Source organism: Dipodomys spectabilis, unplaced genomic scaffold (assembly GCF_019054845.1).
Source record: "Dipodomys spectabilis isolate Male_0828 unplaced genomic scaffold, ASM1905484v1 ptg000069l, whole genome shotgun sequence".
Lineage (NCBI taxonomy): Eukaryota > Metazoa > Chordata > Mammalia > Rodentia > Heteromyidae > Dipodomys > Dipodomys spectabilis.
The window spans coordinates 26519291-26544526 of NW_024870746.1; the positions used below are offsets into that span (position 1 = coordinate 26519291).

The 25236-nt window shown below is 44.8% G+C and overlaps 2 protein-coding genes across 5 annotated transcripts in view; both read left to right on the top strand.

Annotated features, from left to right (window-relative positions):
• Positions 1–19690, top strand: part of Klhl12 (kelch like family member 12) — a 41454-nt gene extending 21764 nt beyond the window's left edge. For all 4 annotated transcript variants that reach the window (XM_042681632.1, XM_042681633.1, XM_042681634.1 and 1 more), the window contains 8 exons: positions 3099–3248; positions 8015–8129; positions 10343–10449; positions 13243–13438; positions 15150–15308; positions 15818–15916; positions 17742–17928; positions 18110–19690. In XM_042681632.1, coding sequence (XP_042537566.1) covers positions 3099–3248; positions 8015–8129; positions 10343–10449; positions 13243–13438; positions 15150–15308; positions 15818–15916; positions 17742–17928; positions 18110–18236 — 1140 coding nt within the window. In that variant the 3' untranslated portion in view covers positions 18237–19690. The remainder of the gene's footprint in view (positions 1–3098; positions 3249–8014; positions 8130–10342; positions 10450–13242; positions 13439–15149; positions 15309–15817; positions 15917–17741; positions 17929–18109) is intronic.
• Positions 19691–23159: 3469 nt separating this feature from the next.
• Rabif (RAB interacting factor) lies at positions 23160–24918 on the top strand. Its single transcript, XM_042681636.1, has 2 exons — positions 23160–23346; positions 24609–24918. Exons 1-2 carry the CDS (start codon positions 23221–23223, stop codon positions 24858–24860), a joined length of 378 nt encoding a protein of 125 aa, XP_042537570.1. The 5' UTR covers positions 23160–23220; the 3' UTR covers positions 24861–24918.
• The last annotated feature ends 318 nt before the right edge of the window (positions 24919–25236 follow it).

Here is a 25236-nt window from a genome sequence, read left to right on the forward strand (position 1 = left end):
TTATTTTCCTACATTAACATTGAGCTCCTACTCCTCGTTTAGCTGTTTCTCTGTAATTCTAATTAACTTTAGTAAAATTAAACTCTGCTCATCATTGGAAACTCCATCTTTCAATTGATTTGTCATATTTAAACCTAGAATGAGTCAGAATCTATCGTGAACCATTATTTTGGTATTTGTGGGAGGGGTGTGAAAGCATTGGGACTACCACTTGAACCATGACTCTACTTCTAGCTTTTGGGTGTTAAATTGGAGATAAGAGTCTCAAACCACAGCCTCAGAGCTCAACATCCTGAGTAGTAGAGTTACAGACATGAGGCACCAGTACCTGTCTTATCTTTAAATAATTTTTTTTTAATCTTGAGCATCCTTGTGTACTTTCCTCCACTTCTAGTTATTCAGAGATGAGTCCTTTCTCCATTACCTCAATAGCTTACCACCATTGCCACAGCTCTAGTCCACATGTCTTCCATCTCTGACCTGTTGTTTTAGAGTAGCAGCTAAGTGACCCTCTAGCTCTTGGTACGTCTAAACTCTTACACTAGTGGTCACCAGTGTAATCTTTACAAAATATCAATCAGATTATATTACTAGCCTGAAAAAATTTAAAGACCTCTAGTTCAGTCTCCCTTCCACGCCCTTCTCCTCTTCTTTCTGTGTGATTATGGGGACTTGCACTCAGGGTCTTGCCCTTGCTTGGCTTTTCAGTCAAGGCTGGTGCTCTCCTGTTTGAGTCACAGCCCTTCTTCCTGACTTTCAGTTATTCTTAAAGTACATTAGTCTTCTCACACCCTCTCTGATTGACCTTCAGCTGTTTCCCTCACTCATTCTACACTAGCCACCAGTTTCCTCAAGCCACCAGTTCTAATTGCTTTAGGTTATTGCTGTATACTAGAAGATAGAAACAATCTGTGCTGTCAAGTTTGATAGTGAAGTCACTGGCCACATGTTGTTGGGTACCTGAACTGTATTTAGTACAATTGAGAAACCGAATTTTAAACTTATTTTTAGTTTATTTAAATGTTAATAGTCACACTTGGATAGCGGCTACCAGGTTGTTCAGTGTACCTAGTCTGGTGCTTCTGGATGTGTTCTGCTGTTTGCCTAAAAGTGCTCTTATCCTCCTCATCCAATTTCAACACAGTGCCTCCTCAGGGACGCTTCCCTGATTTCATCAGTTCTGAATTAGCAAATCTCATGTTGTTCTGTCCCATATCCCTAGCACAGCTGAATCAAACCACAGATTGTTCTTCACAGTTGTTTCTTCCCTTAAGATCCAGGATCATGGGGCTGGGAAGGTGGCTCAGTGGTAGAGCGCTTGCCTTGCATGCCAGAGGCCCTGGGTTTGATTCCTCAGCACCACATAAGCAAAAAGAAAAAAGCCGGAAGTGGCGCTGTGGCTCAAGTGGTAGAGCGCTAGCCTTGAGCTGAAGAGCTGAGGGACAGCGCCCAGGCCCAGAGTTCAGGCCCCATGACCGGACCCAAAAAAACAAACAAACAAAGATCCAGGATCATATCTGTTTGATTTGTTCACCACTGTCTTTATCAGTTTCAGCACAGTGCCTGGCACTTTGTTAAGGTTCAATAAAGCCATGAAATCAGACTTTTCCGTAACATTTCCTGCACTTCTTTCTAGAGTACCATAATTCTTTTTTTTTTTTTGGTCCAGTCTTGAGGCCTGAACTCTGGGCCTGGGCGCTGTCCCTCAGCTCTTCAGCTCAAGGCTAGCACTCTACCGCTTGAGCCACAGCACCACTTCTGGCTTTTTTCTTTATACTTATGTGGTGCTGAGGAATCGAACCCAGGGCCTCAGGCATGCAAGGCAAGCGCTCTACCACTGAGCCACCTTCCCAGCCCATAGAGTACCATAATTCTTTGGAAAAGTTCACAAGCTATTTTGTTTTGTTAATGAGATCAGCCTGAAACTTAAAAAGGTCTCTCTCAGAATATACATGCTCGAGGGGTAAATGGGAAGGACACAGAACCCATATTCATATGTCTCTGGGAAGCCCTAGGTATTATTGTACTTAGCATCTTTCTGATAATGTAGGCTTTCCTTTGTCCAGTTTGTCATATGTGAGCCTAGACTTAAGTTCCCATTCGTTAAATATATCATCTCAAATAGCAGTGACTTAATAGTAATTGCTCAAGCTGGGCGCTGGTGGCTCACGCCTGTAATCCTAGCTACTCAGGAGGCTGAGATCTGAGGATCACAGTTCAAAGCCAGCCCAGGCAGGAAAGTCTGTGAAACTCTTATCTCCAATAATAAACCACTAGAAAACCAAAGTGGCACTGTGGCTTAAATGGTAGAGCGCCCGTCTTGAGCTGAAGAGCTGAGGGACAGCACCCAGGCCCAGAGTTTAATCCCCACAACCAACCAAAACAAAAAAAATTAGTAATTGCTCAAATGTCAAGTGACCATGTCTTGAAAACTGCAATATGAGATGTAGTGCTATAGAAAGCCCCTGCATGGGCTGGGAAGGTGGTTCAGTGGTAGAGCGTTTGCCTTCCATGCATGAGGCCCTGGGTTCGATTCCTCAGCACCACATAAGCAAAAAGAAAAGAAAAGCCGGAAGTGGCGCTGTGGCTCAAGTGGTAGAGTGCTATCCCTGAGCTGAAGAGCTGAGGGACAGCGCCCAGGCCCAGAGTTCAGGCCCCACAACTGGACCCCAAAAAAAGAAAGCCCCTGCTCCTGGGGTTATGAGGAGCCTGAAGCTTATTAGACAGTTATTAATACAAGTAATTTCAAGAGCCAATTTTAACTAGTGCAAAAAATTCCCTACCCACTCTCCCTAAAAATTGCAGATATGACCTAATAAAAAAATCAGAGATAAGAGAAATTTTGAAATGATGGTCAACATGTGACAATTTTATTAGGTACTAACTTTGGTATTTGGTTTTGTTTTTAATCCTATTCACTTAAATTCTTTTTCCTACATCTGAAAAGATTGTTTTCCCAAGAGCCTATCCATTTCTGGAAGATAGAAAATTATGGTGGGAGGTGACAGGAAGTAGAATAGAGTAGTAAACATGGTTTTTGGGGGGAGATTGTGAACTGAGAAAGCAGCTGTCCTTGATGTGTAAGTATACATTTACAGGTGGATTCAGAAGAGCCAGTCTTTGAGGCTGTCATCAATTGGGTGAAGCATGCCAAGAAGGAGCGAGAAGAATCTTTACCTGACCTGCTACAGTATGTGCGGATGCCCCTGCTGACCCCCAGGTACATTACAGATGTAATAGATGCTGAGGTAAGTCATGCATGATGGTCAGGAACCAGAACCTTGACTAGCGGTTGCAGCTTAGCAATATATCTGGAAAATCTGATAGTTTCAATGTAGACAGAGTCCTGGCTTGCTTCTCCAGGAATGTAAGACAGGTGGTTCAGGGTACTCTCCATGCATATTTCTTTTTTTTTTGGGGGGGGGGTTCCGGTCGTGGGGCCTGAACTCTGGGCCTGGGTGCTGTCCCTCAGCTCTTCAGCTCAAGGCTAGCGCTCTACCACTTGAGCCATAGCGCCACTTCTGGCTTTTTTCTTTTTGCTTATGTGGTGCTGGGGAATTGAACCCAGGGACTCAGGCATGCAAGGCAAGCGCTCTACCACTGAGCCACCTTCCCAGCCCCTCTATGCACATTTCTAAGAAAAGGTCATTACTTGGCAAGTGAAATTCTTGACACAAATGAAAATTTGTGATAATTTAATTTTGTTTTATTGGCTTTTTGTTTTACATACTTCTAAGGGGTTTTTGGTTTGAGGTGCTAGTTTTTTTCTTTCTTCTGGTTCTAGGTATTGAATTTGACCTTGAGCTTACTAGGAAGTGCTTTATGCCACAACCCCATCACTAGGAGTTTTATTTAAGCAGCATCAGATGATAAACTTTGTCTCTTGCCCTGAAAAGAAAAACAGAGATGGTTTTCTCAGCAGGCCATTTTATTCTTTAGTGTAGCCAGCATGAAATGAGGCTGATGCATTTTAGTTTTAAATTTGGTCATGATGAATTTGTCTATAGAAGTGTTTTTCCAAGCTGGGTACTGTGCTCTAGAAAATCACTATGTGTGGGGCTGGGAAGGTGGCTCAGTGGTAGAGCGTTTGCCTTGCATGCATGAGGCCCTGGGTTCAATTCCCCAGCACCACATAAGCAAAAAGAAAAAAGCCGGAAGTGGTGCTGTGGCTCAAGTGGTAGAGCGCTAGCCTTGAGCTGAAGAGCTGAGGGACAGCGCCCAGGCCCAGAGTTCAGGCCCCACGATCGGACCCAAAAAGAAAAAAAGAAAAAGAAAATCACTGTGTGCATTCACTTGAGACCTTTTTCAACCAATAGATATGTACAGTGGCCCATGCTTGTTATCTTAGCTGTGTGCAAGGTTGAGTTTGGGAGGAGTCCTGGTGCCAGGTAAACCCAGACAGAAAAGCTTGAGACTTTTTGAGAAAGAAGCTGGCGTAGTAGTACACATTTGTCATCCCAGCTACAATGGGAAACCTGAAACAGGTTGATCACAGTCTAGGCACACATCTGGCAGGAAGCAAGGTCTTATCTCAGAAAAGGGCTAAAGGTGCAGCTCAGCAATAGAGCATAAGCCCTGAGTTAAACCTAGAGCCCAAAAAAAAGTGTTTTTTCAACTTAAACTGTCTTTTCAGAATTTTTTATTTATAGTACTAAAGGTTGAACCTAGGGCCTTACACATTGTAAGCAAGCTTTCTATCACTGAACTATATTCCTACAACAGAGTCTCTCTGTATAGCCAGGGGTAACCTTGAGCTCCCTAGACTGACTTTGATCTCAAGACCTTCCTGCTTCTGCTTCCCAGTGCAGAGAAGATGACAGGCATCCACCACCACACCTGGCATCAATGTTTTCATAATTTTTATCACATGTATCACCTGTGTTACCTGGACTGTATAATGGGTAAACACTGATTTATATCTGTATGTTATAAATCATTGAATAAGTTCCTTCTCTGGCCCACTCTGGATCTTTCTAAAAGTTAACCACAAAGACAGTTTTATCATTTGCTTTAAAAGGTTTCCAGCTGGTTAGTGTCACATCTCAAACTCATTTGTCCTATTTGTAATTTTTCTTGCAACTTATACATATATCCATGTCCAGTTCTTTAATTGTGGTTGGTTAGGTACGCAGACTCTGAAGCCAGAATAGGGGCTGAAACCCCACATCCAGCACTTCCTAAGTGAACCTTAAACAGACTAATTTTTTTTAAATTTTTTATTTTTGGCCAGTCATGGGGCCTGGGTACTGTCCCTCAGCTCTTTAGCTCAAGACTAGCACTCTACCACTTGAGCCACAGTGCCACTTCCGGCTTTTTCTGCTTATGTGGTGCTGAGGAATCGAACCCAGGGCCTCATGCATGCAAGGCAAGCACTCTACCACTGAGCCACCTTCCCAGCCCCAGATTAATTTTTTATTTTATTTTATTTTTTTGTCGGTCGTAGGGCTTGAACTCTGGGCCTGGGCGCTGTCCCTGCGCTCTTCAGCTCAAGGCGAGTGCCCTACCACTTGAGTCACAGCACCACTTCTGGTTTTCTAGTGGTTTATTGGAGATAAGAGTCTCATGGACTTTCCTGCCGGGGCTGGCTTTGAATCAAGATCTTTAGATCTCAGCCTCCTGAGTAGTTAGGATTATAGGTCTGAGCCACCGGCGCCCGGCTCAGCCTCCTGAGTAGTTAGGATTATAGGTCTGAGCCACCGGCGCCCGGCTCAGATGAATATTTTTTGTGCTTCAACTTTCTTATCTATAGAATAGAATAGTATAGTATCTTATAGATTATTGTACCTGGTAAGTTAATATGCAGACTTAATTTTAGAACCATGTCTTGCATATCAATATTTGGTATTATTGCTTTCTAATGCATACTGAAAACTTAGTGGGTCAGGTTAATGGATGTGCTGTGCAATTAGAACTTCCATTTAATCAGGTTCATTTAGTGAGAAGTTCATTTAATCAGAAGAAAGAGATGGTGTGTTCAAAATGGTACAATTTTAGGAAAGGTTTATATAAAGGAATTTTTTGCAAAGGTGTAAGTATAGAGAAGCAACAAATTAGTGAAATATTTGGGTTGAGAACCTTTAAATCTGTCAACAACCCTTAAACTTGAAAGGCCAGAATGGCTACCAGAACCTAAAAGAAAAAAGTCTAATAGACTCAATGCCTAGGAAGTAACCTTGACCAGGGCTGGGAGCCTGGCTCAAGTGATAGAGTGCCTGCCAAAACATAAATAAAAGGAAATAAAGCCTTGACCCTCCTCCCCCCGCCCAAGTCCGTGACTTGAACTCAGGGCCTGGGCACTGTCCCTAAGCCTCTCGGTGCTCAAGGCTAGCACTCTACCACTGAGCCACAGCCCTACTTCTGGTTTTTTCTGTTCATGTGGTATTGAGGAATGGAACCCAGGACTTTATGCATGTTAGACAAGCACTGTACCACTAAGCCACATTCCCCAGCCCTTGACCTTTGGTCCTTTGGTGAGCCAACCTTAACAAGAAGCCACAGTTGCAGCCCAACTGAATCATTCAAATGGACCAGTCTTCTGAGCCAGAGAGCATAGTGGAGGAGGATACAGAGACTATGGGAGGCAAAGGACAGTACAGAGCTTGGCTGGAAACAGGTGTGAAAATTATGACAATGATGTGACCTTTGAGGAAGTCATTTCAGAAAAGACTGAAAGCCAGGTGCTGGTGGCTCATGCCTGTAATCCTAGAGTCTCAGGAAGCTGAGAGCTGAGGCTCAAAGCCAGCCTGCCAGGAAAGTCTGTGAGATTCTTATCTCCAACTAACCAGAAAATCAGAAGTGGAGCTGTGGCTCAAAGTGGTAGACCACTAGCTTTGAGCACGAAACTCAGGGACAGCATCCAGACCCCGAGTTCAAGCTCTTTGACTGACCAATAGAAAAGGCTGAAATCCAGGTATCCATGGTTCATGCCTATAATCATAGCTACTAGGGAAGCTGAGATTGGGCAGAAAAGTTCATGGAAACCCTGTCTCAACCCACAGCTGAATACAGTGGTGCATGCCTGTCATCCAGCAACTACAGGAAGCATAAAGTAGTCAGGTCACAGTCAGGGGTGCACCTGAGCAAGAAGCAAAACCCTATCCTAAAACCCAGGGAAAAACAAGGCTGAAGATTATGGCTTATGGTAGAGTGCCAGCCTAAGTGCATTGCCCTGAGTTTAAACCCCCCAGTATTGCTCCCCTTGCTCCAAATAAAATCTATAACTACTTGAAAAAGGAAATTAGCTAAGTATTGGTGCCTTATGCCTATAATCCTAGCTACTCTGGAAGCTGAGATTTGAGGATCTCAGAAGTTTGAAGACAGCTTAGGCAGCAAAGATTTTGAGATTCTTATCTCCAATTAAGCACACACACACACACAGAAGTGGAGCTGTGCCTCAGTTTTAGGACACTAAACTTGAGCAGAAAACACACACACACACACACACACACACACACACGGAAGTGGAGCTGTGCCTCAGTTTTAGGACACTAAACTTGAGCAGAAAACACACACACACACATACACATGCACGCACGCATGCACACACGCGCAGGCACCCAGGGACAGTGCCCAGGCCCTGAATTCAAGCCCCAGGACTAGCACCAAAAATAAAGAAAATAAAGAAAAATGAAAATTTAAAAATCATTTCTGTAAACCCACAGACATCCTCTTGACATCACAGGCCTTTGAAAACTGGTTTTCTATATTGTTAATTTTTTTTGGGGGGGGGTCCGGTTGTGGGGCCTGAACTCTGGGCCTGGGTGCTGTCCCTCAGCTCTTCAGCTCAAGGCTAGCGCTCTACCACTTGAGCCACAGCACCACTTCTGGCTTTTTTCTTTTTGCTTATGTGGTGCTGAGGAATCAAACCCAGGGCCTCATGCATGCAAGGCAAGAGCTCTACCACTGAGCCACCTTCCCAGCCCTATATTGTTAATTTTTTATGTGTCCTTTTTCTTTCAGTATTAGAAATTGCCCTTGTGGTTCACTATACTAAGTACTCACTGTACTGTTTCAGCCTTTCATCCGCTGTAGCTTACAGTGCAGAGATCTAGTTGATGAAGCAAAGAAGTTCCATCTGAGGCCTGAACTTCGGAGTCAGATGCAGGGACCCAGGACAAGGGCTCGTCTAGGTAAGTTGGCATCTTGGCAGAATGAGGGATGCTTTTCAACTACCTTTTACAGGGAACACAATATAGTTGAAATGAACATTCTGTATTATGTACAAAAACCTCTTTGCAGACCTGTTTTTAATCTTTATTGTCTTATCTTAGACAAGTCACTGCCATTCTAAGCTTTACTTCCTCTAACCTAAGAATATCTTCACTATCTCTGTCTCATATCTGTTCTGGGATTATAGGAGGTAAGTACAAAAGGACTTCATAAATTGTCAAGTATTATGTGAATGGTACAACTTTATTTCAGCTTTTTTAGATCTGTGCTTGATAGATTATCTTGAATGCCATGTTGTAAGTGGTATGTTCTCAGTTACCTCTCCCCTTTCCTTGTGTATGTTAGTTTTGCCCATTCTAGAATGAAAAGAGGAAGGACTTTTGGGCACATAAAATTGCACTAATTAATTAGGAGAGAGTGAGGGAAGGGGTAACGTTATCAAAAATAAGAAATGTACTTGTTTCCTGACTTACATAACTGTAATCCCTGTATGCATCATCTTTAAAATAACAATAAAAAAAAGAAAAAAGGAAAAAATTACATTAATATTAAAAGATCCTGCCTTTAGACAATTTGCTTCTCCAGATGGAATGTGAGCTGCCTGCTGGGACCTTTTAGGTCACTTTGGAGAAGGGGCTACTTTGTTTAGTAAGTATACAGGACAGGTACTCTCTTAGAAAATGAGCTTAACTACATGGCTTATATTTGTTGCCAAGAAAAATTTCAGTGATCTGCTATACCCATCACCCAATTTCAACAATGATCAACTCACTGCTAATTATCAGAATTCCAGACACAATATAATTCTATTTCAGTATATCATACTTCAGTGTGTGTCTCTAAAACACACAGAATCCCTATTAACACATGTGAAAACACGTAGCTATATGTGGTGGTACATATCTGCAATTCCAGCACATGGGAGGTAGAGGCAGGGAGATCATGACTTCAAGGCTAGCACAGGCTACATAGTAAGACCCTGTCTCAGAAAAACTAAATAAAACACATAGCATACAGAATTCCTACTGTCATTAGCTATCAAATACATATTTGCTTAATTTCTTACTGCAATTATTTGTTGTCTATTTTTAGACATTTCATTTCTTCAAATCAGGATTAGCTCTAAATTCACATATTACTCTGAAAAGCTTCCTTTCAATAAATTTAAAAATTTCACTTCATTGCATAAGTTAAACACATTGCCACTTACTTTACTTTTGTGGCACCACTGATTCTCTTTTGGGAAGCAGATTTTCACAAAATTAAGACCAGGGAAACATACAGCAGATCGCACAATGATCTAAACACAACCAACAGTAACATAAGACTCAGAATAAATAAATAAGACTCCAAACTGATTGCTCCCAATTATCTGACCTACTTTAGAGTGGACAGTGTGTTTGTGGGAACCCTATAACAAGAAACACCTTTGGTGTATTTTTTTTTCCCTATTGGATAATTTTGGGAAGGTGAGCGTATTACAGAGAATAATTTAGACAGCCTGAATCTTCTGTATGGTAAACACCAAGATACTTCTTTTCATTTGATGGCTAGAAGATCTATCTGTAAAAGATCTTTGTAAGTTTCAGCACTTGAACATCCATTTTTCTCAGTTTACCAACAGGGCCCCACACCCGATTCTAACAGGTACTTTTGCGGGTATATATGTGTAAGAAGTGTTCCTTTAGCTGTGTATTAATGCTTTTGAAGGTTCACTTATGTTCTGTGATAATGCACATTGTATATTGAGTATTTTTACAAGGAAGATGTTTGAATTTATTTCAAATAAATATGTGTTTGTTTTTGGTTGGTCATGGGGCTTGGGCGCTGTCCCTCAGCTCTTCAGCTCAAGGCAAGCACTCTACCACTTGAACCACAGTTCCACTTCTGGTTTTTGAGTGGTTTATTGGAGATAAGAGGCTCACAGACTTTCCTGCCTGGGCTGGCTTTGAACCATGATCCTCAGATCTCAGCCTCCTGAGTAGCTAGGATTACAGGCGTGAGCCACCAGAACCTAGCTTTAAATATGTATTTTTTTTTATTTTGAATATATATCTTCTGAAAAACAAGCAAAATTTTATAAGTTGGTTCCTAAGCCTTTGCCCTTATCTTGCAACAAGGTTGCCAGGTTGCAAGAAAAAGTAACCTTTTCCTCTCCTACCTCTATCCTCAGGAGCCAATGAAGTGCTTTTGGTGGTTGGAGGCTTTGGAAGTCAGCAGTCTCCTATTGATGTGGTAGAAAAATATGATCCTAAAACTCAGGAGTGGAGCTTTTTGCCAGTAAGTAATGGTAGAACCATTTGTGGGTGGAAAGCGTAAGTGTTCTCATTCTCTGATTCTAGATCATAACTGCTTCAGCTAGGAGAGTAAAGCCTGCTGATAGCCTAATGTTTCAACCAGTGGTGTATGAATACAGTAGATCCTGAACAGTGGTTGACTGTTTAGATTACAATGTTCTGCCATAAAAACATCAGTGGCCTATTCAGATTTATTCATTTAGACACTCAACATCCTCCATTGGTCCTGCCAAGTTAAATTGTACTACATCAAGTGATCATTTGAAATAAGATGGTATCTTTCTCCCTCAGTTTAGTAAAGCAGGTCCAATGGAACGTATTTCTATTTCAATGCTGAATGAACAATAATAGTTGTGAAAATCCCTTCCCCCCACCCCACCCAGTCCTGGGGCTTGAACTCCGGTCCTGGTTACTGTCCCTCAGCCTTTTTGTGCTCAAGGCTCTACCACTTGAGCCACAGCACCACTTCTGGCTTTTTCTTAGTAGTTTGGTAAGCATCTCACAGACTTTTCTGCTGGGCTGGCTTCAAAACATGATCCTCAGATCTCAGCCTCCTAAGTAGCTAGGATTATAGGCTTGAGCTACTGCTCCCTGTGTGGAAATCTTGTTGTGGGGCTTGAACTCTGGGCTTGGGCACTGTCCTAGTTCTCTTCAGCTAAGGTGAGTGCTCTACCACTTGAGCCACATTGTCACTTCTGGTTTTCTTTTTTTTTTTTGGGGGGGGGTCCGGTCATGGGGCCTGAACTCTGGGCCTGGGCGCTGTCCCTCAGCTCTTCAGCTCAAGGCTAGCTCTCTACCACTTGAGCCACAGCACCACTTCTGGCTTTTTTCTTTTTGCTTATGTAGTGCTGAGGAATCGAACCCAGGGCCTCAGGCAGCAAGGCAAGTGCTCTACCACTGAGCCACCTTCCCAGCCCCATCACTTCTGGTTTTCTAGTGGTTTATTGGAGATAAGAGTCTCATAGACTTTCCTGCTGGGGCTGGCTTTGAACCGTGATGCTCAGATCTCAGAGCTAGGATTACAGGCGTGAGGCACCGGCACCCTGCCTGTGTGGAAATCTTTTGAGCAAAATAAATAAATAAATAAAAAATAAAAATAAATAAATAAATAATAATAAAAAAAAAGAAATCTTTTGAGCAGTCCTCCTACCCTTTAGATTTTTGAATCATGGCCCTTAGTAATGTGCTAGTACTTTTCCAGTGTATGGAGGCCTATCAGTTTCTTAGTTTATAGCCTTCTATAAAGAAAAGAGACACTCGGATAGGTGGAAACCATGAGGTCTTTGGGAACATTGGAACAAGGCAAAAATGTGCCGAAGATTTGCATCTTTTCTTTTTATATGTGTATGTCTGTCTTGGGCTTGAACTCAGGCCCTTGACACTGTCCGTGAACTTCTTTTTGCTCAAGGCTAGTGTTTTACCACTTGAGCCATAGCTCTACTTCTGGCTTTTCTGGTAATTTATTGGAGATAAGAGTCTAGCAGACTTTGCTGCCCTGGCTGGCTTCGAACCATGATCCTCCAATCTCAGCCTCCTGAGTAGCCAAGATTACAAATGTGAGCCACTGGCATTCAGTGATTTGGATCTTTTGAAGCCCCACAATGAGTGTTTTTTTGTTTTGTTTTTTTTTTGGTTGGTCATTGGGGCATGAAGTCTGGGCCTGGGCACCAGCCGTCCCTCAGCTCTTCAGCTCAAGGTGAGTGCTGTTACCACTTGAGCCACAATGCCACTTCTGGTTTTCTGATGGTTAATTAGAAATAAGAATCTCACGGATGTTTCTTGCCTGGGCTGGCTTTGAACCATGATCCTCAGATCTCAGCCTCCTGAGTAGCTAGGATTATGGGCGTGAGCACCCAGCTACATTTGTTGCCACTGCCGCCGCCTCCTCTCCCCGCCCCCACCCCCCTGCTGTCCTGGGACTTGAACTCTTGGGCTGGACACTGTCCCTAAGCTTTCTGTGCTCAAGGCTAACACTACCATGTGAGCCACAACTCTTACTTCCAGCTTCTAGTTAATTGGAGATATGAGTCACCTGGGCTGGGAATGTGGCTCAGTGGTACAGTGTTTGCCTAGCATGCATGAAGCCTGGGTTCGATTCCTTGGTACTAGATAAACAGTAAAAGCTGGAAGTGGTGCTGTGGCTCAAGGCTTTTGCCTTGAGCAAAAGAAGTTCAGCGGGGCTGGGAAGATGGCTCAGTGGAAGAGTAGCTTGCCTTGCATGCATGAGGCCCTGGGTTCAATTCCTCAGCACCACATAAGCAGAAAAAGCCGGAAGGCCCTGGGTTCAATTCCTCAGCACCACATAAGCAGAAAAAGCCGGAAGTGGCGCTGTGACTCAAGTGGTAGAGCACTGGCCTTGAGCTGAAGAGCTGAGGGACAGTGCCCAGGCCCAGAGTTCAGGCCCCACAACTGACCCCCCCCCAAAAAAAAGAAGTTCCGCGACAGTGCCTAGCCCCAAAGTTCAAGCCCCAGGACTGGGGAAAAAAAAAAGTCTCATGGACTTCCCTGCCTCGGCTTGCTTTGAACCGTGATCCTCAGATCTCAACTTCCTGAGTGGCTAGGACTACAGGTGTGAGCAACCAGCGCCTGGCCAGTGAGCCTTTTGTTTGGTAGGTAGTCTGCTAGAGGCCACTTAAGGAAGAACTGCTGGCTCAAGGAGGGTTCATGGTAACAAAGAAGCAGAGAGACATGTAGATAAAAACAGAAGGATAGCTAAAGGTAAGACCTGAAACTTGCTTCACTGAAATGCTCTGTACTCTTCTCTCCCAATGTCAAGAGCATCACTCGCAAGAGACGCTACGTAGCCTCAGTATCCTTACATGACCGGATCTACGTAATTGGTGGCTATGATGGCCGTTCCCGCCTCAGTTCAGTGGAGTGTCTAGACTACACGGCAGATGAGGATGGGGTCTGGTATTCTGTGGCCCCTATGAATGTCCGACGAGGCCTTGCTGGAGCTACCACCCTGGGAGGTAGGCGTGGCTTCCAGGCAACGTTTCCATCTCGTAGCTGGTCAGTATTCTTGCCTCTCTTATTGTCTGGCAGGAGTATGAAATATGGAGGATAAGTTGGTAAGATCAGATATTCCATTTTGCTTTTGTAAATATCAAATTACAGAAACTGTTTCATAATTGTGAATATTTCAACATTGACTGCAGAATTGGTCATTCAGGTTCCATTGCATTATACGGGAACTAACACTTAATTGTAATTTCACACATTACTATGTTAGTCTTCAAATGCTTTTTTTTTTTTTTGTACCAGTCTCAGGACTTGAACTGAGGGCCTAGACATTGTTCCTGAGCTTTTGCGCTCAAGACTAGCACTTTACTACTTTGTGCCACAGCTCTGTTTCTTACCCCAGGCTGTCTTAGAACCATGATTCTCAGATCTCAGCCTCTTGAGTAGTAAGGATTACAGGGATGAACCAGGAGTACCTGGCTTCAAATGCTTTTAAGAATTCATCTTAAGCTGGATGTTAGTGGTTCTTTAATCCTAGCTACTCAGGAGTCTGAGATCTGGAGGGCCATGGTTCAAGGCCGTTCTGGGAAGAAAAGTTCTCTTATACCAACTCCAAATAACCAACAAAAAGCAAGAAGGAAGGCATGGCTCAAGTGGTAGAATCCCAGCCTAGGACGTACAAGGTCTTGCATTTTAACCTTAGCACTACCACCAAAATAATAAATAAAATTTTTATTTTTACAGCATCCTTCTCCCCTCTCATTCTCCTACCCCCTTCCTTCCTTCTTTATTCTTTCTTCTTTTTCTGTCAATCAGGGGACTTGATCTCAGGGCCTAGGCACTGTCCCTGAGCTGTTTTATTCAAGACTAACACTCTTGGGGGGGAGAGAGGGGTGTAGTTGAGGAGGTGGGAGGGATGGGATGGTAGGGGAAAAACAAAGGAGACAACAATGCTGGATAAGAAATGTACTCATTACCTTGTTCATGTAACTGTAACCCCTCTATACAGTATTTTCACAATAAAAAACTTAATTAAAAAAAAAAAAAGACTAGCACTCTACCACTTTGAACCACAGCTCCACTTCCAGTTTTTAGGTGGTTAATTGGAGATATGTGTCTTGTGGACTTTCCTGCCCAAGCTGGCTTCAAACTGCTGTCCTCAGATCTCAGACCTCCTGAGTAGCGAGGATTACAGATATGAATCTCCACTGCCCAGTTTCTCCTTTGATTTACTATGCAACCCAGGCTCAGCCTCCTGCCTCTATTCTATCATGAGTGATTATAGCCATGCACCACCGCATCGAGCCTATGCAATTCTTTTAATGTCTGAGCTGTGCTATTTTTCTTGTCTCTGAGACTCAAATGATTTATCCCATGAAGAAATACTATGCTGCATCAGTGGCTCACGCCTGTAATCCTGGCTCCTCAGGAGGCTGAGATCTGAGCCCTTCAGGAAAGTCCTTGAGACTCTTATCTCCAATAAACCACTCAGAAAACCGGAAGCGGAGCTGTGGCTCAAGTGGTAGAGCACTTGCATTGAGCTGAAGAGCTGAGGGGGACAGCGCCCAGGCCCAGAGTTCAAGCCCCATCACTGACAAAAAAAAGAAAAAAGAAAAGAGAAATACTACGCTATGCCTCCAGATATCTGAAGGACCTGTGGGGAATTTGTAGAGAAAAGAGTTCTCCTTATTTAATAGTGTGTGATTTGTTCATTCTGAACAGATATGATCTACGTCTCTGGAGGCTTTGATGGAAGCAGGCGTCATACCAGTATGGAGCGATATGACCCAAACATTGACCAGTGGAGCATGCTGGGAGATATGCAGACAGCTCGAGAGGGTGCAGGACTGGTTGTAGCCAGTGGAGTGATATACTGTCTAGGTACTCAGTGTGGGATGAAGGGATGAGAACCTGGGTTGGTGGCTCTGGGTGGATCCTCTTTTTTTTTTTTTTTTGCCAGAATTAAGTTTATAGGCGTCCCTCTACACAGCCTATACTCTTGCTCAGTATATTCTTCATTAACTGGCATTATCAGAAAAAAGTAGAGGGCTGGGAAGGTGGCTCAGTGGTAGAGTGCTTGCCTTGCATGCCTGAGGCCCTGGGTTCGATTCCTCAGCACCACATAAGCAAAAAGAAAAAAGCCGGGAGTGGTGCTGTGGCTCAAGTGGTAGAGTGCTAGCCTTGAGCTGAAGAGCTGAGGGACAGCGCCCAGGCCCAGAGTTCAGGCCCCACGACTGGACCCAAAAAAAAAAAAAAGTAGAACACTAGTTTTTCTCTGGGTTATTAGAACAAAATAACAAAATTAAATTAACAGAATCAGGTAAAGCACTCAGAGAAGGCCACCTTCGACTTACCCTTTTTTCTGGAATGATCTCTACTTTGTCTTCTAGGAGGATATGATGGCTTAAATATCTTAAATTCAGTTGAGAAATATGATCCCCATACAGGACACTGGACTAATGTTACACCAATGGCCACAAAGCGCTCCGGTAAGACCAAATCTGAGGACGCCCATGATAAACCAGGCGGATAGTGTGGTCACAGAATAGTGTCAGTGAACCAGAGTTGTAGTTCCTGTTCCCTGGGAACCTGTATAAAATTAGGAGTCAGATTCTAGTCTTCTCTGTGCATTTCTCTTCTCTAAATGTTAGTGATGATTAAAAAAAAAACAAAAACTTTTAACTTGATTGTAAATTTGAGGAAAGCAGCTTTTTTCTGAATTTTTCTCTCTTCAAAACTTGAGTTTGAATTCATTTTGTCACTTGCTTGACAGGTGATCTACCACTTGTACAATTTCCCCTCCTTGATCCCCCTCCCAAATCCTTTTTAAGATACATATATATTTTTTAAATTTAATTCATTTTTGCCAGTCTTGGGTCTTGAACTCAAGGCCTGGGCACTGTCCCTGAGCTGCTTTTACTCAAGGCTAGCACTCTACTACTTGAGCCACAGGGCCACTTCTGTTTTTTTCTGTTTATGTGCTACTGAGGATTAGAATCTAGGGCTTAGTGAATGCTAGGCAAGCACTCTACCACTAAGCTACCTTCCCAGCCCCATTAGCTATTTTTCAAATAGAGTCTTATGTTTATGGCTGGCCTGGATCCTCTTATTTACACATCTCATGTATCTGGGAAGACAGGCATGTACCGTCATACCTGGCTTATTTGTTGACATGGGATTTCAAATACCTTTTCCTGGGCTGGCCTTGAACCACCATCCTCCCCTTCTGAGTAGCTGGGTTATAGACATGAGCCCCTGTGCTTTGCTTTTTTTTTCTCCTTCTTTCATTTACCTGGTATAATTTTGTGTATTGAGTACTGATAAGTAAATGTTTATTAAACATAATCTTGGGTCTGGGAATGTGGCTTAGTGGTAGGATGCTCACCTAGCATGCACATAGGCATAGGATTCTTCAGTACCACATACACAGAAAAAGCCAGCAGTGGAGCTGTGACTCAAGTGGTAGAGGGCTAGCCTTGAGCAAAAAAGCTCAGGGATAGTGCCCAGGCCCTGAGTTCAAGCCCCATTACTGGCCAAAAAAAAAAAAAAAAAAAAAAATCATCTTTAGTGTTATATAATGAGTATCTATTACTGTCACTGAGAGGTAAATAAAAAATTTGGGGGGCTGGGAAGGTGGTTCAGTGGTAGAGTGCTTTGCCTTACATGCCTGAGGCCCTGGGTTCGATTCCTCAGCACCACATAAGCAAAAAGAAAAAAGCCGGAAGTGGTGCTGTGGCTCAAGTGGTAGAGCGCTAGCCTTGAGCTGAAGAGTTGAGGGACAGCGCCCAGGCTGAGAGTTCAGTCCCCACAACCGGACCCAAAAAAATAAAAAAAAAAATTGGTACTGGGAACTGAACCCAGAGCCTTGTTTATGGAAATGAAGTACTCTGCTTCTGAGCTAAATCCCTATCCCTTTTTTGATGTGGACTAGGCTGAGAAGAAAGAAAAAGCACTATACAACTCTAGTTTGTATCTGTCCTCTAGATAAAAATGCCCCAGAACCATAGTCACAAGTCCTTTTCTTCCTTTTACCTGTGCTGATTCCCTTCTTTCCTTCCTCCCTCCCCTCCCCTTCCCTTCCCTTTTCTTTCCTTCCTTTTCTGGAGGGCTCTGAGTGTCTAAGTGAAGAAGAGGATAGTTCCAGTTTGTTCACAGATGGAGTGACTTGTGCTATACTGTATTACTCTAAACCTGTCTGGACCATGCCCATATCTCTTAGCTACCCCAGAATCTAGCTGTTAGTGACTATGTTGTTTTAAAATTCAGATGCTAGACTTAGTAACATTCATTTGCTAATACCCTCTTTTTCCCCAGGTGCTGGAGTGGCCCTACTGAATGACCATATTTATGTGGTGGGGGGATTTGATGGTACAGCCCACCTCTCTTCTGTTGAAGCTTACAATATTTGCACTGATTCCTGGACAACTGTCACTAGTATGACCACTCCACGATGCTATGTAGGGGCCACAGTGCTTCGGGGAAGACTCTATGCAATTGCAGGGTGAGGATTCAGAGACAACTAGGGTATCATCATGCCTCCAGGGCAAGAGTATCTGTGAGGCCGTCCTCATTTTGGAAGTCATGGTTTGGGTTGGGGGAGACATTGCCAGGGATGACTTTACTAAGGACGTGTATTAGAAGGACTAGGTAGCTCATTCCTTTCTGTTGCTTTTCCCCCTCAGATATGATGGGAATTCCCTGCTGAGTAGCATCGAGTGCTATGATCCTGTCATTGACAGCTGGGAAGTGGTGACGTCCATGGGAACCCAGCGCTGTGACGCGGGGGTGTGTGTACTCCGAGAAAAGTGACCACTGTCGGAGCAGCATCCGGAGCTAGCAACCAGTCCCAGGGACACTTTGTGGGAGAACCAAGGATCCTTTCCAGAATGTCTATTTCTCACTGTGTGCACAGGGTGATTACAGGCACCAGTGCAGTGATGATTGTACGTATTTGACTGACCCACTCTCTCTCTCTCTCTCTCGTGCTGATGGTATCCCTCTGAAGGGTGAGTCACAGATGCTCCAGGGAAGAGAATGTACATTGAACGGGTGTGAGACCAGGCCTTGCCTCCCTCTGGTCTGGGGAGCACTTCCTTGTCCTTTCTCATGTACCTTGTGCTTGGGAGAATATATGTATATGTGTACGTTGTGCCTCGTATATTGCAGAGAACTCTTGAGTATGGCCTGCTACAGGGGACAGACAGTAACCAGCCTAGATCATTGGAAGGATGCCAACTTGCATAACTTGGTAAAAGCCAGGTCTTTCCTTTTCAATCTTTTTTCCATGAACAAATATGTTTTCTAACCTACAGGTAGCTAGAGGCACCACAATTCCATTCTGGAGGAAAATGAAGGGAGAGCCTATCAAGTTGGAGGTTAAGGGGAGAGATTCATATTATGCTCTCTTAGGGAACAGGGTTGGTACACCAAAAACTGAGGGTAGAGAAAGTAACCTGCAAATGAACTCCATGGGACGCAAGTGAGCCTGGAGCACCGCTGAAGGGAGCCTGGAGGACCGAGAAGGATGTACTGTTGGAAGGATCTTTTTATTTCCCCAAGGTCTTTCTAAAGTAGAGTGGTGAGCATCTTGGCACTGAAGACTGTCAGAGATTACAGATGAATCCATTGTTGAGAGAGGAGAGGACAGAAGTGCGGGAATTCAGTGTACCTGGGGATAAACTACAATGTCTTACTCCCTGCCAGGGCTCATGCAGCCATAGCACTATTTGTCTTGAATGGGTAAATGACCATCTTTTGTTGTTGTTGTTGAATCACATACTGCTATATTACTACACTCCACACTTATTTATTTGGGGATGGGTTGGGGGTGTCAGCAACCCAGAAGTTCAGCTACCTGATTACTGCCTCATTCTTTCAAGGGTTTACTTCTGCTGAGGAGTGTGTTTCCTGCTGTGTGTGGTGGTTTAGTCCTCTTCCTGCTACAAGTTACACTTTGTTGTCTTTGGAATGAATTGTATTCATCTCAAGACAGGATAACTAAGGACAACCAAAATATTTCTGTTCGTTCCAGTACCTGTGCTATCGCTATTTCTGAGCTGCTCTTCAAGGCTCCTCTATATCTTGCAGTGATTTCTTGCTTTATGAGTGCTGGCAGTTTGGGAATGTGATAACCTAACAAGGTTGCCCTTTCCCTTTGCTCTGGAATTCCATTTTTTCCCGCTGTCCCTAAGTTGTATTGACCTATGGAGTTAATTTCCTTTGTATTTTTTTAAGAAAATAATAAAAATCGGCTGTTTCAAATACTTTTAAGAGAGTTTGTGGCTAACTAGCTCTGCCTTCAGAAATCAGCCTGTTCACCTCATGTTTGCTTACTAGCTCTGCTGTTTCTGTTAGACATTGGTAAGAGGAAACACTGTACCACTGTGCAGAGTCTCTTCAGTGGAAGAGTTCCCTAAATTTTTCAAATTTATTGGCTCTTCTCACATTTGGAGTTTACTTGAGAATCAAAGTGAATTAAAGAAGCATTTTGTACTCACTTAACTTTTAGGGCTTTATTCACCCCAATCTTCATGTTTATTTCCATTTATAGCATATGATATAAATTAGCTTAAAAAACTACAAAAAAATATCCTAGAGTGAAAAGAAACTGAATTGGGTGCTGGTAACTTGCATCTGTAATCCTAGTACTCAGGAAGCTGAGATATGAAGATCACAGTTTGAAGCCAGCTTGGGCAGGAAACTCCAGGAAGGTGTTTTGTTTTGTCTTTTTGTTTTTGGTTAGTCAACTTGGACTGCGCCTGTGCAATGGTCCCTGAGCTCTTTTGCTCAAGGCTAGCACTCTACCACTTTGAGCAACTTCTAGTTTTCTGGTGGTTGATTAGAGATAAGAGTCTCTTGGATCTTCCTGCCAGGGCTGGGGCTGGCTTCAAACTGGGATACTTAGATCTCAGCCTCCAGAGTAGCTAGAATTACAGTGCCTGGCCATGAGACTAAAAACTCAAGAGATGACCAGATTTTATTTAAAATGAAATCTGGAAGGGCATTAAGTGCCCTTCAGCCAGGCTGAAGAGAAAATGGAGCACTTCCTTTATAACTAGAGTTCCTTTTTTTTTTTTTTTTTGGCTGTGGGACTTGATCTCTGGGCGTGGGCACTGTCCTTGAGCTCTTCAGCTCAAGGCAAGCACTCTACCACTTGAGCCACAGCACCACTTCCAGCTTTTTCTATTTATGTGGTGCTGCGGAATCGAACCCAGAGCCTCATGCATGCTAGGTAATCACTCTACCACTGAGCCACCTTCCCAGCCCTAGGGTTCCTTTTCATCAGGCAGTAAAGTTAAGTTAGGCAGGACAGAGGTCAGGGTAATTTGTTTCACAAGGGGAACAGGGCCAGATGGGGAAGGGGTTCATGGTTCCCGTGAGATTCTATCTCCAGGTAACCACCAGTTACCAGTAATCTGGAAGTAAAACTGTGGCTCAAAGTGGCAGAGTGCTAGCCTTGAGCAGAAAAACTTGCGGACAGTTAGTTTCCAGACCCTCAGTTCAAGCCCCACAACTGACTCTTCCCCCCTCCAAACAAAAAGCAAGTGAACTGTACATAGAGTCTTGATAGCTGGCCTCCAGCTTGCCATCAGCTTCTGCCTGTCTTCAAGTGTTGGGATATCAGGTGTGAGCCACTATGCCCAGATGAGGAAGTCATTTTCGCTTTCTAAAATTTTTTGTGGCAACTGTTATGCCCACTAATTGAATCATTGCTTATGAAATGTGACACCTGTCTCCAGGGGGAGCTGAGGACTGGCTTTCTGACTGTCTTCAGTGCTGATATCTGAATTTCAGATAAGATCCCACACCAGAAGCCACAAATGAACAAAAACTCACTGCTCCTTTTCCATTTTTCACGCCTTCCCATGCCATCACCCACTAATTTGAGGGTTCCTCTTATTTTCCTACTTCCCACAACTACCAAGCAGCCATTTGAGTTTCCTAGCCTGGAGAAGCTTCTGACTGTCATCCTCATCAGTTTATACGTTCTACACAAATTGTCTTCATTTGTTCCAAATCCTTTCCCTCATTTTTGCTCCGTCTGCTACCAGAACAATCAGGACTTTATTATAGAAATGGTCTGATATCGACTCTTCTTTTCCTCTCTTACCATCTAGTCTTTCCATTTTGTCATCACTTATCTTTCTGATTGTCATCATTATAGTACTTAATGTACAGCAGATTATTGATGCTCAAGTTTTTTGTTGTTGTTTTTTGGATCTAGTTGTGGGGCCTGAACTCTGGGCCCGGGCACTGTCCCTCAGCTCTTCAGCTCAAGGCTAGTGCTCTACCACTTGACCCACAGCACCACTTCTGGCTTTTTTCTTTTTGCTTATGTGGTGCTAAGGAATTGAACCCAGGACCTCATGCATGCAAGGTAAGAGCTCTACCACTGAGCCACCTTCCCAGCCCCTGATGCTCAAGCTTTTTATGTTCAACTTTTGTGGAGTCTCATTTGCCTGTATTATAAAATTCAAATTCTAAACCAATGATCTGGTCCCACTCTACCCCCTTTTTTTTTTTTTTTTTTTCCGGTCGGTTGTGGGGGCCTGGGCATTGTCCCTGAGCTTTTTCACTCAAAGCTAGTACTCTACATCCTTGAGCCATAGTGCCACTTCTGGTTTTCTGGTGGTTTATTGGAGATAAGAGTCTCATGGACTTCCCTGCCCAGGGCTGGCTTAGAACTAAGATCCTCTGCTGTCAGCCTCCTGAGTAGCTAGGATTACAGGTGTGAACCTCCAGTGCCTGGCTGGCAGTCACTTTTTAATGCCTAATTAAAATATTACTTAGACAAAGCTTTAAACACCACCTCCCCCCACACCCAGTCAGAATTACTCCTTAATCTGTGCTTCCATTTACAGCTTTGTTCCTGTGATGATTGTATCACAGGGTGGGGGGGGGGGTGGTTGGGACTCCCTGTTTAGGCTGTATTCTCATCTACAAGGTGCCTGTCACTATATCCTCAGAGTGTAGAGTGTAGCATAGTAACTTATGAAATACTAGGATGTTGGGTGGAGAGCTTCATATGGTCACTCTGTTCCCGCTGCCCACTATAGAACCCCTGCAGCCTACTGCACCAGAACTAAGCTGGTGATGCAGACCAATTAGAATTAGGAGAAGCAGCTTTCGTGCTGCATCTGGATATACATATGGCCGGTGGAAAGTAACCTCTCCATCTTTGCCTTCCGGTGGTGAGTGCAAACTAATGTAAGGGAAATGATTTCACAGGTTCCCCCAAAGAACTGGAATACTCCGCCACACAGTAAATGGTTACTATGATTGGAACAGATTAGCAAATCTACGCATCTTTTCCCCACTTTCAAAAGGTGCACAGCACCCTAAATTGTTTTCTATACACGAAGCTGTTGTGGCTAAGTCTTGCTGAGGGGAAGTCCACCCTAGATCTCTCCAACTCCACATTACCCCAGTATTGTCCTCATCCATGTACAAGACCACTGAATCAGAAAACGAAAGGGTAAGGACATCCTTAAGTGACTCATTTGTCTAGACCTGAGTGTTAGGGGAAGCCTGTCGACCAGAAAAAGGATCTGTCTCTGGTCCCAGGAAGTGCCGCTGTCACAAAGCCTTCTACGGGCTGGGGGGGGAGGGGGGTGTTGGGAGGTGTGTAAATGAATGAGCACGCGTGCGCAGCAGAGTCCAGCGCAGGCAGAGCTAGGAAAGCGGCGCGGCCTCAGCCCCGCCCCCCCCCCCCCCCCGGCCGCGCGTGCGCAGTAAGGAGAGAACTGCAGAGACCGCGCGTGCGCAGCCTGACTGATCGGCTGCGGTGGTGGCGATGGAACCCGCGGAGCAGCCGAACGACCTCGTCTCAGCTGACGGCCGAAACCGGAAGGCGGTGCTGTGCCAGCGATGTGGCTCCCGGGTGCTGCAGCCAGGGACCGCGCTCTTCTCCCGCCGGCAGGTAGGAGGGACAGCCGCGAGGGCGCTAACTCCTCCCGGGGGAGCCGGGGCTCGCCGGAGCAATGCCGACCTGAGCCCGGCTCCTCGGTTTCCGGAGACCGCGCCCTCCCCAAGCCCCGCCCCCGCGCGCGAGGCCGCGCCCCGTGGGCTGCGCTCGCAGAGGCCCCACCCCGCAGCCCCGGGCTGGCCAGGTGGGATGGGTGGTGACCCGGGGTGCTGACCCTGGCCGCTGGAACCTTTCCCGCTGAGGCCCTGCTCCGCGGCTTTGCACCGGGCAGTCCTAGAGCCCGGACCACAGCCCTAGATTCCCGAGCGCGCTGCGCGTGCCTCTGCCCCCAGGGCTTCCGCCGGCTCGTGGAAGGAGTGTGCACCCCAGCCCGATGCTTCCTGGAATTCTATGTAGCCAACCTTCAGGAGGCTGGGCGCTGTCCCTGAGCATTTTAGTTGAAGACAAGTGTTCCACCACTTGAGCTCCATTTCCACTTCCGGCTTCTTGCTGGTTAATTGGGGATGAGCCCTATGGACTTTACTGCCTGGAGGCTTTGAACAGCAATCCCCACATCTCAGTCTCCTCAGTAGGTTAATTGGGGATGAGCCCTATGGACTTTACTGCCTGGAGGCTTTGAACAGCAATCCCCACATCTCAGTCTCCTCAGTAGGAGTGAGCCCCCTACGCCCTGCTTGGAATAGCTGGATTCTAATGCTGTGACCCTAGGTCCCCAGAATTAAATAGCACAAGTTGCATGCCCTTTTCCTTTTTTTTCTAATACAGGGGACTGAGCCCATGACATGGCACATGCTAGGTTCTATCAATGAGCTACACTCCCAGCTCTGTTTTTTTGTTTAAAACAGTTTTAAGACATGGTTTTTCTGTATAGCCTCGGCTGGCTTCCAACTTGTATTCTTCTGGATTAGACTCCCAATGAGCATACATACATAATATGCACCACCATATTGGGTTTGAATGCCCTTTTCATCCAAACTTGAGCTGTGGCTTAACTGGTAGAGTGCTAGCCTTGACTTAAAAGAACTAAGGGACAGTCTCCAGACCCTGAATTAAAGCTTCAGTACCATCACAAAAATACAGAAAAATACACAGAAGGCTTTATGGATTCAGATTATTTGGGCGTCCTACTGAGATAGACACTCTTTTTTCCTGTTGCAGAAATCTGCCAGGGAACAATGTGAAGTGTCCGTAGAAGGAGATGATCAGGTGTGCAGGCTGGCCTAGCTTTGATGTTCCTGTGATCTCTTCCTCTACAGCTTTTCCTTCCCTCCATGAGGAAGAAGCCAGCTCTGACTGATGGCAGCGATCCTGACCCTGCCGGCGATCTCCTGCAGGAGCACTGGCTGGTTACCGACATGTTCACCTTTGAGAACGTGGGCTTCACCAAGGATGTGGGCAACATCAAGTTTTTGGTTTGTGCAGACTGTGAGATTGGACCCATTGGCTGGCATTGCTTAGATGACAAGAACAGTTTCTATGTGGCTTTGGAACGGGTTTCCCATGAGTAACTGCGGGATGGGGACTTGGCAGCACCCCACCTATAAAAGTTCTCCCTCAAGAACTGGCCTTGGCCCCGGTGTAACTGTCATGCTGCCGCCTTCTCTGTGCTAATACAGTGATGAGCACCGTCTGTGTCCTGGAACACGCAGGGGCTGGTGCTGTTTCCTCAAGGCTCAGCGTGCCTCTGGCTTCATCCACAGTGCATCCTTGCTCTAGCCTCCACTTCCCCATTTTGTGGCACTGTAGTTCCTCATTGGCATTCTGCTTTGGTTCTCTCCTAGCTGTGGCTCCTTTTCTTCTTAGTCTACAAGAGCAGTATCCATTGTTCAGCCATGATGACTCAGAACAATAGATATTTTGTGCCAGTCACTGAAATTACCTTGT